Source organism: Nematolebias whitei, chromosome 12, assembly GCF_014905685.2.
Source record: "Nematolebias whitei isolate Nwh7 chromosome 12, NemWhi1, whole genome shotgun sequence".
Taxonomy (NCBI): Eukaryota; Metazoa; Chordata; class Actinopteri; order Cyprinodontiformes; family Rivulidae; genus Nematolebias; species Nematolebias whitei.
In genome coordinates, this window is record NC_056509.1 from 31,568,124 (window position 1) to 31,585,661 (window position 17,538).

Consider the following 17,538-nt stretch of genomic DNA (forward strand, 5'->3'; position numbering starts at 1 on the left):
TTTTTTTTTTTTTTTTTTGTTTTTTGTTGGTGGTGTGGGGGTGAGTGGGAGGGGGGGGGGGGGGGGGGGGGGGGGTTTAAGGCTATTGTTGCCCATTTTGACTCTTGCTGTGTTCCTGGTTTAACAATGATTTGGGTTCAGTTAAGCTATTTTGTCTTGCTTACATCTAAATTTGAACAAACATAAAAAATAAAATGAAAGCCTCGCAACAGTTAACTGAAGGTGTACCAAAGATTTTAAATTGACTAAATTTGGATCATTCGTGCAATAAAAATAACAAAAAAGAACAAATTAAAAACACTCTGCCTGTTACTATTCCTAAATACATATTTTGAAAAACTAGTATTATAACATGCACATGCCAAAACAGAGCAATAAAACCTGCTTTGCAAGCAATATATTATTGAGAACAATTTTATTAGCTTCATATAAGTAGGCAGAAAGGTGAAATAAAGTACATTTAGTATTTCCGGTCTGACACATTTGTTTAAAACAACAGAAATACACAACAATATATCATGATTCGACAACATATAAGGAGCCAAATCAGCAGTTGTTTTGATCAGGTGGTTCCAGCATGGTGGACAAAGGAAAAACCTTGCAGCTGTCTGGTCCCAGCAGAAATAACAGCTGAACAGAGAAACTACGTGGTGCTGCAGAGTGAAAACACAAAATGCGAACTAAAAGAAGAGAGAAGAGTTTGGACATATAGATCACAAAGATGGCGGTCTGTTTAGCATGCATTTTTACAGGCTGATTACAAAGGAATAGTCTGGGATCAGCTGTCACAATGTGGGAAGTCGCTGAGGGATAAACATTCATATCATTGGAACAACAGCAAGTACCTGATTAACTCAAACTGTTTGGCAGCAATGTTTATGAAAGCACAGTGTGTTTAATTAGATAAACGTGGCTACAAAGTATGCTTTAAAGCTGGCAGTTAGGCTTTAAAAACCATCTTGACTCAAGATTTTTAGTATTTGGTCCCATACACAGAAGCACCATTGCAAAGTCCTGGCTTACACAACATTATATTACAATAAGTAACAGAGTCAGTTATAGCTGCTAACTGAGGCTGATACTTGCTCAGTAACTAAACACACACAGACATGTGAAGTCTAATCAGGTGAATTGTGCTGCACCTGATCCGCTCATCCACTGCATTCGAGATTATCAAAAGGGCACTGATGCAAAAGCTGCTACATGCTTCTCTGGCTTGCACGGAATATCTGCAACAGACGTTGTTGTGCTGCCACAGCAGGTTGAGCGTTAAAATAAAACGCAACCATCCCAAAGTTAAGTCCTCCGTGATGGAAGTCCCTGTGGCTGAAGAGTCCACCGCTTCGGAGAAACCAGGTGAAGAGGTCAGGGAGGGATCATCCATTTGGAAAATTGCTGGCATTGCCAAAGGAGAATCACCAGAGAGGAGGTGATACAAAGCAGGAAGTTAAACACGTGTTAAGGTTTCCTGGATGATTCAAGCTGGCAGTTTGAGCTAGGACTCCGAGTCCTGGAAACATAAACAGAAATTATAAATCTCAACAGCGTTTAAAGACTTAATGTAGCTGCAATATTCTTTCTAAGACCAAGTGAAATTAATATATTTAAGATTATCGGAGCTGAATCTGATGGGTTTTCACATTTTTACTGTTACTACTACATTTTTTTCAAGAGCGTCTGTTCCAAGAAGTGGTTTACTAAGAAAAAAAAAAAAAAAAGACATTTGATTTGCAGCACAACATAAATATACATCAGAATATATTTAAACATGTTAACTTACTTTAACATTGGGTTGGGAACTGAGCCCTAGGAATGCAAACACAGTGTTGTTCTCCTTCGACTGGAAGAAGTCTTCATAGTCCTAAAGTGGTAAAGAGAACAGAGTGGTTCAAAAATGGTTTGAGGTGTTCCTAACAAGAATTCCTATTCATCTGTTAATTCAGCTTGAATAATCATTGAGATGATCAAGCATTGAATTCAAAATCTTACTTCTAATCTACAAAGCTCTCAACAACCTAGCTCCATCTTATATACGAGATCTTATTGTTCCATATTTTCCTAATAGAGCACGTTGTTCTCAGACTGCCGGCTTACTTGCGGTTCCTAGAGTTTCCAAAAGCAGAATGGGAGGAAGATCTTTCAGTTATCAGGCTCCTCTCTTGTGGAACCAACTTCCAGTTTCTGTCTGTGAGGCTGACACATTGTCCAGTTTTAAGACTGGGATTAAGACTTTCATTTTTTATAAATCTTATAGTTAGGGTCGGCTTGTTATGCAGCTATAGGTTTAAATTATGGAGGAAAAATTGACCTAATTTCCTTAAATTGTTAAAATTAAATAGTTTTCATTTGATACGATTTCTATCTCAACATGTGATTCTTGACCTGCCATTGTGTATCTATTCCTACCAAACCCAGCCGGTCGAAGTAGATGGCCGCTTGTTCTGAGCCTGGTTCTGCTCAAGGTTTCTTCTTCATGAAGGAGTTTTTCCCTTTCCACTGTTGCATTGATGCTTGCTCAAGATGAGAGTTGTGTGATGGAGTTAAACTCAAAGCAGTCTGCTCCTCAGATAAATAATGTTAAATTATTATTTATATGAATGTTTCTGTTCAGTGACCTGAGATGACTTCTGTTGTGACTTGGCACTATATAAATAAACTGAACTGAATTGAATTAATGTGAACTAATGTTGGAATACCTTGACCAGTTAGTGATGGTAGGCAGAGTAGATAATCCACCCCCATCCATGAAACTGGATTACCACAGGATTACAGAGCAGTGTGCAATCTGAGATGAGGACATAAACTATGAAGGTCTAACTGCTCCCTCATTCACCGGCGGCTCAACCTTCTGCTGACTTGCATCAGTGTACTGGAAACTACTGAAACACTGGCCATTTAAAACCATACATACAAGTGTAACGTCTCAATAAACCATTTTCCAGGTTCTTATCCCGTGTTGTCTCATTGCAGGTTATGTTTTTGTATCAAAATATTCCTGCCATCCTTACTTAACTCTGAAAAACACAAGCTTGCGATTAAAATGATCATTGAAGTGATTCAGATGGAGCCCAATGCTGCAGCACTCGTCTATAGTAAAAGATGGAGTCAGACTGTAATTATTGGCTTTAAGACATGAAACCAATGAGGATGCGATTTTAAATACCACAAAAAAATGTACATTCTGTCTCCATTAACTAAACAGGTTCTAAGACGCAGCCTTTCTAAAACAGTCAACATTTCTTCTTTAAATATTAAAACAGATTTGTTTATGTCAATGTTTTTCTTCTAATGGCTGCTCCTTTCTTCGGGGGCACCATAGCGAACTCACAAGACTTGGCAATTGTTTTTTTTTATGGCTCTCTGTGTGGAGCAGAGAGCTGCTGATCAGCTGTTCACCATGCAGAATGGAGAAGTGGGCGTGGCCAAGAGCGCTTGCAGGTGGCAAAGAGCAGAGGAGGCAGAGCGCTGAAGTCATGACATTCTGTGCTCTTTTAGAGCGTTTACAGTTTAGAAACATTGTTTAGAATATTGCAAGAGTGTAAGGGTTTAAAATGCCTTAATATTATAAAAAAAAATTAAACTTAAACTTACTACTATTCCTACTTTGCCGTTTTTCACTTATCGCGGGTCTTCAGGGTACGAATCCTTCGCGATAAACGAGGGAGCAATCTTTAGCGCCTCTTTAAAGCCTTGTAGTATTCAATATATATATATATATTTTTTTAAAAGAGTCAACGTTTAAAATATCTTCTAAATGATCGTACCCTTTTAATTAATGCACACATTTTCAGTTTGACTAGACATTAAAGTCGATATTAAAAAGGTTCTGACTGTTTGTATGCCAAGTGCCATCTGATATTAACCTTGACATAAAACAAAGTAACGGCATGTTCAAATATACAAGTTAAGAGTTGTGTATGCAAAGCTTCCAACAGTTACAACAGTGATAAACTGATCTCCATCATACACCGCAATAGCGATCCTCATTGAAGATCTGTGGAGGCAGCGGGTTGCCTTTCTTTGGCAGCTTGTCCCTGGGGATGTTGCGGTACATCCAGAGCCTCTGCTCCTCCAGCATGGTAATATCTACTTCCTGGAAGTTGATTCGATTGGCCTCCAGAAAACCCACCACCGCCTGCTGATATTTTTTCACCTGGATGGGTCAGACATGAGAGGAAAGGAGGAAAAATTATGAACATTCAAAAGAATATTCACCATAGAGACTTTGCACAACCAACAACAAACATCTCATAAAGTGCATAAAGGGAGATGTGATTTCCTGGAGAAAAGTGTCTGCTGCATGACGGGATGAACTGAAATCTTTCAGACAAAGAGGTTTACTCCTCTGCTCACACACGCACATACATACACACAAACAGCACGTTCCTACCAACTCTCCTTTGGCAGTGGGAGCATTACGAAGGATTAGTGAATATTGGAGGAGCTCAGCTTAGATTGGAAATCTGAAAGCTGTCTTTATGCTTTACATAAAATTCATCTTACATCTGTATGGTTACTACAGTCCAGATCAAGCTGTAGAAATGCACTGTGGGATGCAATTCAAATACAGTACATATCGGTGTTAAACACCTATCGTTTAACCTGCTGGCTCAAAGCCAAGTCTTGTTCAAAAGAAAATGGAAGACACACAAATGAGAGCTGGGATGCTGCTCCCTACAGCCCTGACCTGTGGGACACTGTCCTGCATGATAGCTAGTGACTTGTGGGAAAGAAACATTTGAGAAGGCAGGAAACTCCCACGCTTCACTACCCATTAGAGACACACACAGTCCAAAGCAACCTTGATGTGTGGGTTTCCTGCCTCAGACCACTAGTTTTTACCTTTTCAAACATTTGTATTCATTTCCCAGACACTCGTATTTAGGATGAGCCTGCAACATTTCTATCAAAACACTAGCTAAAAGCTAAAATGTAGTTGCTAAAAGGACAAAAATCTAATAAAAGAAACTAGAAGAAATGCTTGCTAAAAAGTACCAAATAGCTAAAGTATCAAAAGTATAGCTAGAAGTTAAAAGTATCAAAATGCTAATTAAAAGTAGCAAAAGAGTAGCTAAAAAAAGTAGCTAAAAGCTAAACATATTAAAGCTAGATAAAAGCTTAGCATAGCAGAAAGGTAGCTAAAAACTGAAAACAACTGGCTTGCTAAAACATTTAAAGCAGCAGAATGATAGCTAACAACTAAAGTAGCAAAAGAAAATAAGTTGGAACAGACTTTGAAGTAGATTTTAACGAGAACAATGTTTTAGGAGAAATTTGGGGGGTGGGGGGGGGCTGTCCAGGGGAACGTGCTCACAGAGAAGAACCTGACAAGTTGTTCAATGACATAAAATATATTTTGTTAGCAAAGAATAGAGTCCAAACGTTTGTTAAACATACGTTTTTACAACCATTCACGCTTTCACTCACACCTAGGGACAATTTAGAGTTACCAATCAGCCTAACATGCATGTTTTTGGTCTGTGGGAGGAAACTGGAGTACCTGGAGAAAACCCACGCATGCACGGAGAGAACATGCAAACTCCACCCTGAAAGGCCCCTGGACCAGGATTTGAACCGGCAACCTTCTCGCAGAGAGGCAGCAGCTCTACCAGTTGCGCCACCGTGCTGCCCCACTTTAACAATCAATAAAACTAAAAAATGTTGTCAATGTGAAAGAAGAAAGGGCAGGTGTCCTCTCGCTTGGAGTTTATACTCTTTGTTGCATGCGTGCTGTGAGTGACAAGCGTCCAGAGCGTCACCAGTTGAGGAGGTGTCAGAGTTATTTATTATTTCTCAGCAGCAGAGGGAAGTGACACGGTTCAAGCATGGCTCCCCAAACGACAAGACAGACATATGTGTTCAGAGTTGCCGACCACCCCCGACAAAATGAGAAAGATGCAAAAAATAAAAAATAAAAAATAACCTACTCACTGCCGCAAAATGTTCCCTTGGGGAGAAGGACTGTTGGTTCTTAGCGTATTCTTAGTTTAGTGAATGTAATATATTCTTAGTTCATGTCTCAGATCTTACGACTGTTTTTCTTTACAATTTGTGTTTTTTGTTGGATATAACTCGGATGTTATGTACATAGTTTCGTTCCACCTCATGTACCACATGTGACGTGAATGACAATAAAAATCCTTGAATCCTTAAAAAAATAAAATAAAATCATAGCAAAAGATTGCATATTTCCCACCACATTTTTAATTGGGTTCTTTTTATTGACTGAATTTTAATGTAGGAAAAACCTTCAGCTTTGCACAGAATTAAGGAACAAAACAAGATTGCGTTCATTACCAATGAAAAAAAAAACTACGTATTTTTTGGACTATAAGGCACACTTAAAATCCTTTAATTTTCTCAAAAATTGACAGTGAGCCTTAGAATCAGGTGCACGTTGTGAATTAATTCAGGTTGTGCTTACCAACATCAAACCAATTTTATTTGGTTATTGTGAATGAGTTGAACAAAGTTTGACTTATTTGACCGTTTTGTTTTGCTTAATGCGCCTTATAGTCCGAAAAATACGGTACTATTTTTTAAAAGTAGGAACATACGAGCATGGATAGTTAAGTAACTAAATATTATGAATTTAAAAAAATGTATAAAAATACGTCTTTGTAGCAGAAGTTAAAAACATAAGTGGCGATGTGGTTATTATTTTGGGGGCGTTGAGAGCCACAATGACTCGGTTGTTCTCGTTTGAAGACAATGAGGGATTGTTCGGAGTGATTAAACACACAAGACCAATCTGTCATCGCTCAAAGCGTCTCGTTTTCTGGTTTGTAAAAACAACAAAGAGATCGACGGCTAAAGCTACACACTGAACCACTGTTGGATTGTGGCGTGGAATCACGGAGAAATCCAAACTAAATACAAATGATGTGGTCATCCTGTGAAACGGTTCGTTAATGACGAGTCTAAATGGACACAGCCTGAAGTGGATCGCTAGTGGTTCAAGCAGATAAACTTTGACACCGCTGTCAGGTTTGCATCACACAGCAGAAATATGACTTTCCTGCTGGGAGCTGCTGCTGATTACGAACAGAATAAGAAGAATTATTCGCATCTATAACGATAAGAACGGAACACAGCAGAATCACAAACAGCACATATTGATGCCACTCCACAGATGGTTTCTTCTGTTGGTGAAGAGTGGGGGATAACCTAATTTGCATTTCAACTATTCTCTGCCGATAATTTCTGCTCCACTAATCGGTTTGACGTAAAGTTTGTACATTATGCCACTTTGAAAAAAAAACATTTTTTATTACTACATTCTGCAGTCAGACTGAACTACATTCAAACGAGCTTTACGTTAACTGACCTGAAGGGAGGGCTTATGCAAGCAAAACTTTTTGTGTGAGTAAGCGAGGGGGGGAAAGGGAGAATTTTAGTGTTTTTAAAACTCGTAGAAATAAGTATCTCTTTGCATAAACACTCAGATTATAGAGGCTCTTTTCTACAGACTGAGCCTGTTCAAATAAATATATCGCTCACTTGTACCATGACCTAATCCTTTAGGCATTCTTTTGCAGGAGTGTTGTTTGACGCTTGTTTTCTGCTCATCAGCTGGGTTTTCTCTACAGCAAGAGCCAGATGTTAGCCAAGAGGCAAGGACAGCTGCATCTGAGAGCGACTTTTAAATGCATCAACTCAACTAATATGGACATTTTGGCTCTCGGCGACACAGATATGGGAGGGGAAGGCTAATGCCGATAGATTGGTTGAAATGTTTTTAGCTTTGCGCACATCCAAGAATCCAAGTAAACGGCTACTTTTAAACCTGTTTCAACACTTGAACAGTCTTCCTAACGTGAGCTCATGATGTCCATCCTCCACCATTCGCCATAAAGTTACAAAATATAAATTAATCAAAGAAACGTCAGTCACGTGTGGTGAAGGCCTGATTAGTATCGACAGCAGCGGGACTTTTGTTTTCTTTGCAGAGAAGTAAAGATTTCAGACGAACAGAACGTTTCATATTTACATCTACGTTACATTTATTGTTCAGGCTAAAGTTTTACAAGACAGGGACAGATGTGGCCGAGCGGTGAGAGCATACGTCCTCCAATGGGAGAGTTGGGGGTTCAATTCCACCAGCAGTAACATGCTGAAGTGTCCCTGGGCAAGACACTGAACCCATCATTGCCTCCGATGTGTGTCCCGTTGCTCTATGAATGTGACTTAAACTAAAAGCACTGATTAGTCTTTGTAGAGATCTAGTGCTGTATGAATGGGTAAATGAGGACACAGACTGTAAAGAGCTTTGAGTATCTTGATCAAATATAAAGGCGCTATAGAAATACATATTATGCTAAGTCATCTAAACATTTGCTTGATAACTCGAGAGGCATGTGACAAGCAGGTCGGAGGATTGAAGAGAATTTATTATTGTTGATTTTTTTATTTTTTTTGCAGATTATATATAAATAAAATTGTTTAAATATATTTATTATAGTTCATGAACCTTTTTTCTTTGTAAAGACTGGTTAAATCAATTTAATTGATGTCAGGGATGCAAAAACTATGCAATCAAACAGTGATCCCAAACATTGCTGAAAGGCAAAGGTTTTGATTGGGAATATGTGTGTTAGCTAAATATCTCATGACCAACTGCACTCATTTTAAAAGAAACTTGCAGAAATTAATAACTGGATGAACATCTACAAATGACTTACTTTTGGAGTCTAACCGATGAGATCAATTTTAGAAAACGCACAAATGGTCGTGACTCTGATTCGCTCTGCACCTTTTAAACATATCTGGCATTTCCTGTTATTGTTCGGAATAAAATCTTTTTTTTTTTTTTTGTAAATCTATCAAAGTCAGCAAGTTTAAATGATTGTCTCAACCTCAACAGAAGTCGACCCAAATAATAAAGAGTGGTTCTTTACTGTTTCTGTTTTTGTCTGCCTCACCTGAGGTGTTTCATTTGATTGATCAGTTTGGAAAGCGCCTCCAGGCGCGCGGTTACATAAATATATCCGGCTACGCCACTAAAATGTATAACAATGCGTAAGTGAATTGTTAAGGCACATGTGAATAAGTTTATTTTATTTTTAAATAAGAAGCACTCACCGAGATAGAGCCACTTGAGGAGGCGACGTAAACCTTGATGACCATGGTAATCCCAAATTGATGTCAGGCAGTCGTTTTGTCGGCAGCGATTGTTTAATCCGGATTTGTTTGTTTGTTTGTTTAGGGCAACGAGAAAAATGAAAGTACACAATCAAAAATGTGCTTTAGATAGGAGACTACTCGTTGCTCTGATATTTCAACTGAGCCATGATAAAATAAAATAATAAAAAACAGTGACGCTCTTTGAACCGACGCAGAGCCCGCTACACACGTCAAGCTAAATTTATACTTCCGGTAAAACTTTCAAAATAATACAATAACGTTTATTAATCTCGCGCATTATGAAGACTGGTTTGCTCTGTTTCTTTCTTTGTTTGTTTTGTAAGACTACAATTGTATTCGAAAACTTTCTCGTAATTTTATTTTATAAAAAAAATCCAAATGAACCGGTTTCAAAGGCCGGTAGTTTGTTTTATTCTGAAAATCTTACTTCCGAGTTTAAATTGTTTATGATTGTAGATAAAGCAGCTCCACACCGTTATTTCAGATAACTGCGTGACAATAAATACAGTGGACTGTGCTCTTTGAATTGCACAGTTTATCACTGTCTTGAAAGTCTTAATTTATAGGTAGATTTATAAAAACTGTATATTTAAATAATCCTTTGTTTGTACTGTACATGGAACACATTTTAATCCCAATCTGGTACACTAGAATTGATGTTGTCGAGTTGTACTTTATAGATGAAGATTTATTTATTTATTTTGCATCCATCCATCCATCTTATTTGGTTTTATGCCTAACCATTTAATTTGTGATCTTAATTTTGTGATATATTCTGTCTTTGTTATGTTTTGTTGCCTCAAGCCTGGCATACAGAAACATAATTTTCTTCATCTATTTTTCTAACAGGACTATGACTGAAAAGATGGACTTAAAAAGAATAGATAAAACAATTGCAAATGTTTATACGCCTCAAGGTCCTAGTTTTAGGCGTTTAGTTTTTTTCACAGTACTGACCGCAGTTCATTATTTCAACCATTTTTTCCCCAAACAGAATAAAATGCGTGTAAAATGAGCTTTTCTCTTGTCCTGTGTGCTGTTTGTGCATAAATACATCAGGATAGGGATTTTATGTACATACAATTAAAACGCAATCTCAAGTTTAAACTCAAAACTTGTTCAAAATTAAATCAGAATGTTGTCAGTTTCAACATTATGTATTGTGAGACAATTTAAAAACAATACAAGCACTGATAACAAACAGATATGGTGTTTGGAAGAAAGCAGCGACAAACAGCCGCGGCTCACATGTGGTGCAGCAGCGCCCCTCTGGTGCTTTGCGGTACTGCAGGCGGTTCTGCGGTTGCCATGGCACCGCGTCAGGGGCTACGCTGAAGCAAACCACCGTAAGGCGTGAACCGAAAGATTAAGGTTAAACTATCTGATAACTCATGGTTGCTGTATTAATGCGGATAACGTCAGAACAACATTTAATAAAACGTCCGTCGCTGCCGTTTGCCTCCAGGAAAAGGCGGAGTAAGCATTTTTACATTTTTGTCTTTAAATAAGCCAGGTTAAAATCGAGCTTTCTTGCTAGTAGTCCAAGCTGCGATGCTAACATTAGCCGACTGGATCTACATGGGAACTTTAAATCAACAAAGCGCTTAGAATAAGTACAAAAACGAACATTTTGGCATGAGCAGACCTAAACCATAACACACATGTTGGTTCTAGTTTTTTGTTGCTCGACCATCAGCTGTTTCTTACTGAGCACTGTTAGCTTCTTAGGAATACTTGCTAATCTTGAGACTGAGTCGCCTCGTGTTGTTTTTGCTTCTTCGTTTATATTCTCCAGTTAACAAACTACTCCTTAAAATGTGAAGATATGTTTTGATGCTGTTACCTGAGATGTTTTGACAGCTGTAAACAGCTGCACGCCATTTTTTTATTCTGGTGTCATAAAGAAAAGAGTTCACTTCCGCTGTAGGGAGTTCAGAACTTGTTTGTTTTTTATTTAATTTAATTTTCGCACTGATTATGAGCCACTGCTCAGATTTTCTTAAAGACAATAACAATATAGAGACAAACAGGTATTTACAAGCTAATTAGTAGGTACAGACTTGGTGTAAACCAAAGAGATAGTTTGGATGTGGTGAGGATAAAATCCTATTAATCAAGCCTATTTTCTATAGATGGAGTTTAATACATGTTTTTTCACTTATTTATTATTAGTCAGGACGTTGAGTTTGAATGAAAAGTACAAAAGTGTTGTGTATTCACATACAGAGCCCTCAATGATGGGTGTACAAGTCTTTTCTCCATTTATGGTGATGTTGCTCTCTTGTTGCCATAGTTACTTATTACTCTAAAGGACCAGATGATTGCAAGACCTCTGATTAGCATTTATTTTTATTGCTTATAAAAACATGACCTAATATAAAAAAAATCCCCTGTCAAACAAGGTCAAATACCGAGAAGTTTGCCAGTTTTACTAACGATGAATTAAACATGGAACACGTTTAATGTTGGACACTGGGATATTCAGTGGAAAACACCTAAAATTCTTGTTTATACTTATTCTCTGAGTGTCTTGTTTTATGTTAATGTGCATTTATTTTCTATTAGATGTTATTTATTTTTACTTTTAATGAGCCACAAAGGCAGATGGGGCAGGGCAGTGTTTTTGCTGTGGTGTATCATGCTAATACAGTTTCATGGAAAATCTTACCTCATGTGTATTGTTGCTTAGTGACCAAGACACTTGATATGGAAAACATGAGGGAAACTAAATAGACTAACTTCTTACTGTACAGATTTTAGGCATGTCCTCCTTGGTATTGCAATATAAATGTTGATATTAGTTTACTCAGGGTGCTGTAATAAACATCTACAAGGTTTCCTGTAAGGTGTTGCTGTAAATTGGAACTATGATTGTTTCTGTTTCTCTGCCTAGTAAACCTTCCTAAAGTGACATCATGGATTCTGAAAAAACAGCTGATCCAGTTGAAGATAACCGGGGCCTACGTCGCCATTCTCATCAAAGCACAAAGAAAGCTTCTCGAGCATCATCCTTGCAGAAGCACAAAAAGAACTACCGGGACAAATTTCACAATGAGGACAAAAATGAAAGCGGTGTCGAGAGCAGATCAAGAACGAGGCATTCTGATCCCGACCGTGACCAAGTTTCAGACGAAGAGGGACGCAGAAGTGATGGTTCCTTTTATTCAGAAGACTATGAGAATGTGACCCCGTCAGAGCGCTCATTTTCACCGCTGTCCCGCTCTCGGACTCCATCTCCCACCCCACAAAGAGGGCTGCGGGCAAAGCAGATTTCTAGAAGCTCTTTCCACAAAACAGGTATTTAAAATGGGACGCGTTTTAAGTAATGTTTGATAAATGAAGTTGCAACTTCTGTTTTGCTTGTTTTGACTGCTCAGATGATGGCAGCAGTATGGGGCCAATGTAGCTTTCTTCTTTTTCTTCCCAGGTGGAGTGGGGCGCAGGGCCGTGTCTCGGCCACAGCGGCCAGGGGGCCTCTCCCTGAACCAGCAGCATCGCAGGGGACCCCGGTCACAAAGCAAAGAGTCAACGCCACCTAAAGACCTAGACCTGGTCACAAAGCGGATGCTGTCAGCCCGCCTCGTAAAGATCAACGAACTGCGCAACTCTCTTTCTGAACTGCAGCAGCGCATTGATGAACTGCAGAAAGAAAATCGAATCCTTAAACAAGTAGGCCAAACACTGTTTATTATTATTATTTTTAAATAAAAGTTAGATTGCACCCTCAACGTTAGTGAAATATGAAATAACCTTTTTATGCTGCAGCTTCAGGTGCGTCAAGAGAAAGCCCTGCAGCGTTACGACGACACAGAAAGCGAGATTTCCCAGCTGCTGGCGCGCCACTCCAATGAGATTCACGTGCTGCGAGAGAGACTCAGGCGAACACAAGGGCGGGAACGGGCAGCTGAGCGTCGGTCAAAAGACACAGAGGAGCAGTTGCAAAGGAGCCAAGCAACTATTGCACGACTGAAGAAGCTGGTCGACCAGCGAGAGTTAGGAGTTAGAGACGAGCTGAGCCGCAGGCTAGAAGAAGAGAAAACTCAGACTCAAGAAGCAGAACGAAAAATCAAGGTCAACTCATTATCAAGTGCTTCTTTACTCATTCATTTCATGGTTGTAAGTGGATGGTTTCCTCACTGATGTGTTTAGTCAAACTATATTCCAACTATAAAACTTCTTTAACAACTGGAGGAAATTATATGGGTTGTATAATTACAATAATAATGTCACTGAGTTGTTTCATTTTGCCCTATTACTTTATCTAGTTGTGTGAATGTTTATGAAGCATTCACATTGTTGTGATCCATTTTTCTTCCGTACCTTTTTCAGCATCGTTCTTGTTCCACAATTTTTGTGCTATTTCAACAGTTCATATATCTAAACGTTCAGCTCGTTCAGGAGGAGGAGGGTGCTCTGACTTTTAGTATTGGTGCAACTTGAGCCTTTTGAAATATTTAGCCTTTTCTGCCACTTTTTTTCTCATAGAATATGAATTGAGTTTATTTTACATCCTTCAAATCTTTAGATCTGTTTACATCCTTTTACTGCTCCTTTCACATTTTGTTCCGGTTCAGCTTCTTTCAATCGCCTGCAAATTTAAAATTTTTTTCAGCTACTCTTAGTTAATTTCAGCTTTTTTTTTCAGCTGTTTTGTGATCCTTTTCAATTCTTTCTGCCAACTACAACATTTTTGTGCATCTTCTAACTTCTTTCTGCTAATTTCAGCTTGTGATGCTCCTTTCAGCTTATTTATGCAATTTTCAGCTTTTGCAAGTTTCAGCTTTTTCTGCTATTTCAGCTGCTATTTACAAATTTATTTATTTATTTTTTTAGCTGTTTTGACTAATTCCACATTTGTTGTACTCATTAAAAAAAATTCAGCCTAATTCAGCAAAAATATGCTCTCTCCACTTGCTTCTGGTAATTTAAGCTTCTTTCTGCCCTTTTAGCTACTATTCAGCTGTTTTTTGCAAATTTCTACTTTTTTCCTATAATTTCCACTTTTTCTGCTCATTTCTGCTTCTTTCAGCCTTATTGGGCACAATTGTGCTCTCCACTTCATTCTGGTAATTTAAGCTTCTTTGTCATTTTTTTAGCTACTATTCAGCTGGGTTTTTTGGTATTTAAGCTTTTTTCAGATATTTTCCTTTTTTTTTTTTTTTTGCTAATTTCTGCTACTTTAAGCCTAATTCGGCAAAATTGTGCTCTCCACTTCCTTCTGGTAATTTAAGCTTTCTGCCTTTTCAGCTGCAGCTTTTTGTTGTTGTTGCTAATTTAAGCTTTTTTAGCTAATTTACTAACCTTTGTGCTCATTTCTTCTTATTTAAACCAAATTCATCATATAAGTGTTCTTTCTGCTTTCTCTTGCTAACTTAGGCTTGTTCTTCCATTTCATCTACATTTCAGCAGGTTCTTAGCTAATTTCAGCTGCTTTTCAGCAACAATAAGCATTCACACTGCATTTTCGCAGGAAATGCAATTTCTCAAGTTCTAATTGTTTACGACTGGACAAGGTAAAATATGTCCATGTCCTCATTTTGAGACCTGACTGTTTTAAAATATGAATTTAACAAACTGTAGTATTTTATCTCTGTTAGCTGTCTTGCAAGTTCATACAAGTTCTTTTACGTCAAAATACATGGTTTACTCTGTGTAATGTTTTTGCAGTTACTTCTGACTATCTTCTTTAGAAATTCAAGAGTAGTAAACTCTGGTTTCTGTCATTTTTTTTCTGCCATTTTCAACCACTGGTTACTCGTTGGGAACAGGGTTTGTTTAAGTTTCGTCTGTGTGTGGTTAAAGGAGCTGGAGCGCAGCATGGAGCTGAGCAACAACAGCTATCAGAGGCAGCTGGTTGGAGAGAAGAAGAAGACTGTCATTGCTCAGGAGGCGATCAAGAATCTGCAAGAAGAGGTGGAACGACTGACCAATAAACTCAAGGTGCAACGTACAAAAATGCTACATTTAGGCATGATAGCAAAGCCCTTACTGTCATACGCAAACATTTATTGCATGTTGCACAGTATGAGACGCTGTTCGTCTTTTATTCAGGAAAAAGAAAGAGAACTAGATGCTAGGAATATTTACGCCAACCGGATTATCAAAACACCCGTACGAAAAGAGATGGATAGTAACACAAAGCAGAAAGGTAAGAGGTTTCAGGTGACTGCACACAAACAAGAAAACATCAAAATAAAAAAATAAAAAACCTGATAATTATAATTTTATATTGTTTGGCTTCTTACAGTCCTCAGCAGGAACAGCAGCAAGGCAGTACAGACTGAAGACAGAACGTCAAGTCTGGATTTCCCCTCTCCTCCTCCTGCCATTAACGATGCCAATGAATACAGCGAACAGGCGCCCAACGAATACCTGTCTCTTAAGGTGCTATGCTTACTTTTTCCTTTTTTTTTTACCAGACCTGCACCTCATCTTTAAATACTCTTCTTGTTTTAACCTTTTTCTGCTCATTTATATTTGTTCTGAAGGAGTTTGACAAAGTGGACCATCATGCAGAGAACATGTCTCAAAACATGGAAGAACAAAAAAGGATTGAAAAAGAAGGGGAGAAGCCAAAAGAGCAGGAGACAGAGAAGAAACACTTCAACCAAGATCTGATTGTCCTGAAAGAGAAGGCAAATAGACTAAGTGATGGCAAAGACAATCGCATGACAAGTAAGGAGTTCATATAATTTTTGTAGTATTTACAAAACATATCAAATGTAAAAGGTTTCACCACGACCTGTACTCAATTCTGACTTTTTTTCTAGGCTCTAAGGTGGACGATGATGAAGAGGGAGACAGAAAGAAGACAAGTTCCCTTTTTACCCAGAAGGAAGAATACAACCATTGGAGGCGAGGCCATGTCCAGGAGGAGGTGGCGAGGTGGAACAAGGACCCGCTGGCCAATCACCAATCAGCAGAGGAAACGCGTCAAAGGAAAGAACAGCTGCTGGCTAAAATGCGTGAAATAGACCTTCAAAGCCAGGGAGACCGGAACTCCATATTTACTTCTGAATCCAGAAAAGCCACCAGTGAATTTTCATCTCCACGTCCTCCTGAGCAGAAGAACCGTAACTCTTCAGCCTTCAGCCACGACTCAGAAGACATGGGCAGCTTGCCTGCTGGGATTAGAGAAGGTGGGAGGAGGAGACCAGGTGAGGAGAGTGGAGCTGTTACAGCAAGAACAGGAAGGAGAACGCTGCGATCCCAAACATCCAGTGACAAGCTGGCTTTTGGAGGCTATGCTCCTTCGTTTGGACATACGACCTCCCACGCTTCCTCCGGCTTCCCTCAGCCTCCGCCCAAAGAGGACAGGGACTCTGCACTAGAAGAGGCAGCGCTTTTTAACCTAGGAGGGATGGAGACAGAGAAGAGGGCGATCAAGGACAAGAAGGCGAGCCTCTTGCAGCAGCTGTTCGGTGCCCAGGCTGTGCTTGCGGGCGACACCTCTATCCCTGCCAATAAAATGGAGGTACTGAATAGTTCTCCAACCCCCAACGGCGTGCGTTCAAGACGAGACGGACTGCTCAGCTTCAGCTCAGGGTCTTCCACTCCTCCTGCATCCTCCAGTAACACCCTACACGTTGCAGAAAGCAAACCTACTGTCTGTGCCATCAACTCATTTGATGATGAAATAGAGGAACTCACTTTATAAACCAATGCTACTTTGAGGTTGGTCGGTCTTGGCAAAACATCACCTCAGTCAGTCACAGAATAAAACACAGTAATGAACGCAGTTTATGGTTTATAAGAAAATGGCACAATTTAAACCTTAGGCCATTGCCGTGCTTTTAATACCATTGGGCTGTTATGGTTGGTTTGTGATCCTAATATCACACCATTATATGTTTTCTTCAACTTTTATTTGTTCAAATCAGTGCAAAAGTTTTGGATAGCTTTGTTATAGAAATGCATTTTAGTTGCTTATTTGAATCTTGTGAAGTAGAGTTTTTGTATTAACTTCCATGTGCAACAGCAAAATCAGCAGGTTAGGGTTCTGAAACAGGAGTTTTGAGCACAGATGGTTCCTATTCTTAATGACAATCAGCACTAAAATGCTGCAGTTTTATGTTTATTTATTTGGTTTGTTTAAAAAAAGAACACTTTTCTACATCAACTTGTAGTCTAGATTTATCTATATATAATTTTATATATTTACATTTGTTACATGTTTGTGGAACTATTTATTATATATAAAAAAATGTCAAGAAACTGTGTGTATTTTAGTGTTTTTAAACACTTGAGATTTATATAATTTTTTTATTGTTTATAAAAATAAATGGACATTGGTCATTTTACCGGCTTGTCAGAGTGTGGCGCGCTTGCCACAGTGTATCGGTGCAGCGGGACGTCCGCTTCTTCAGACAACTAGAACATGACGTAACCGTCCCG

At 38.8% G+C, this 17,538-nt stretch overlaps 2 protein-coding genes across 2 annotated transcripts; one reads left to right on the forward strand and one right to left on the reverse strand.

Moving 5' to 3' along the window:
* Positions 1–1,495: 1,495 nt before the first annotated feature.
* Positions 1,496–9,144, reverse strand: sh3bgrl2 (SH3 domain binding glutamate-rich protein like 2). Its single transcript, XM_037685138.1, has 4 exons — positions 9,082–9,144; positions 3,968–4,153; positions 1,781–1,861; positions 1,496–1,510 (listed from the first exon to the last, which is right to left on the reverse strand). Exons 1-4 carry the CDS (start codon positions 9,124–9,126, stop codon positions 1,496–1,498), a joined length of 327 nt encoding a protein of 108 aa, XP_037541066.1. The 5' UTR covers positions 9,127–9,144.
* Positions 9,145–10,578: 1,434 nt separating this feature from the next.
* lca5 (lebercilin LCA5) lies at positions 10,579–16,851 on the forward strand. Its single transcript, XM_037685416.1, has 9 exons — positions 10,579–10,620; positions 12,038–12,441; positions 12,572–12,813; positions 12,910–13,215; positions 14,947–15,084; positions 15,196–15,292; positions 15,392–15,528; positions 15,633–15,819; positions 15,915–16,851. The coding sequence occupies exons 2-9, from the start codon at positions 12,060–12,062 to the stop codon at positions 16,799–16,801; spliced, it is 2,376 nt and encodes a 791-aa protein (XP_037541344.1). The 5' UTR covers positions 10,579–10,620; positions 12,038–12,059; the 3' UTR covers positions 16,802–16,851.
* The last annotated feature ends 687 nt before the right edge of the window (positions 16,852–17,538 follow it).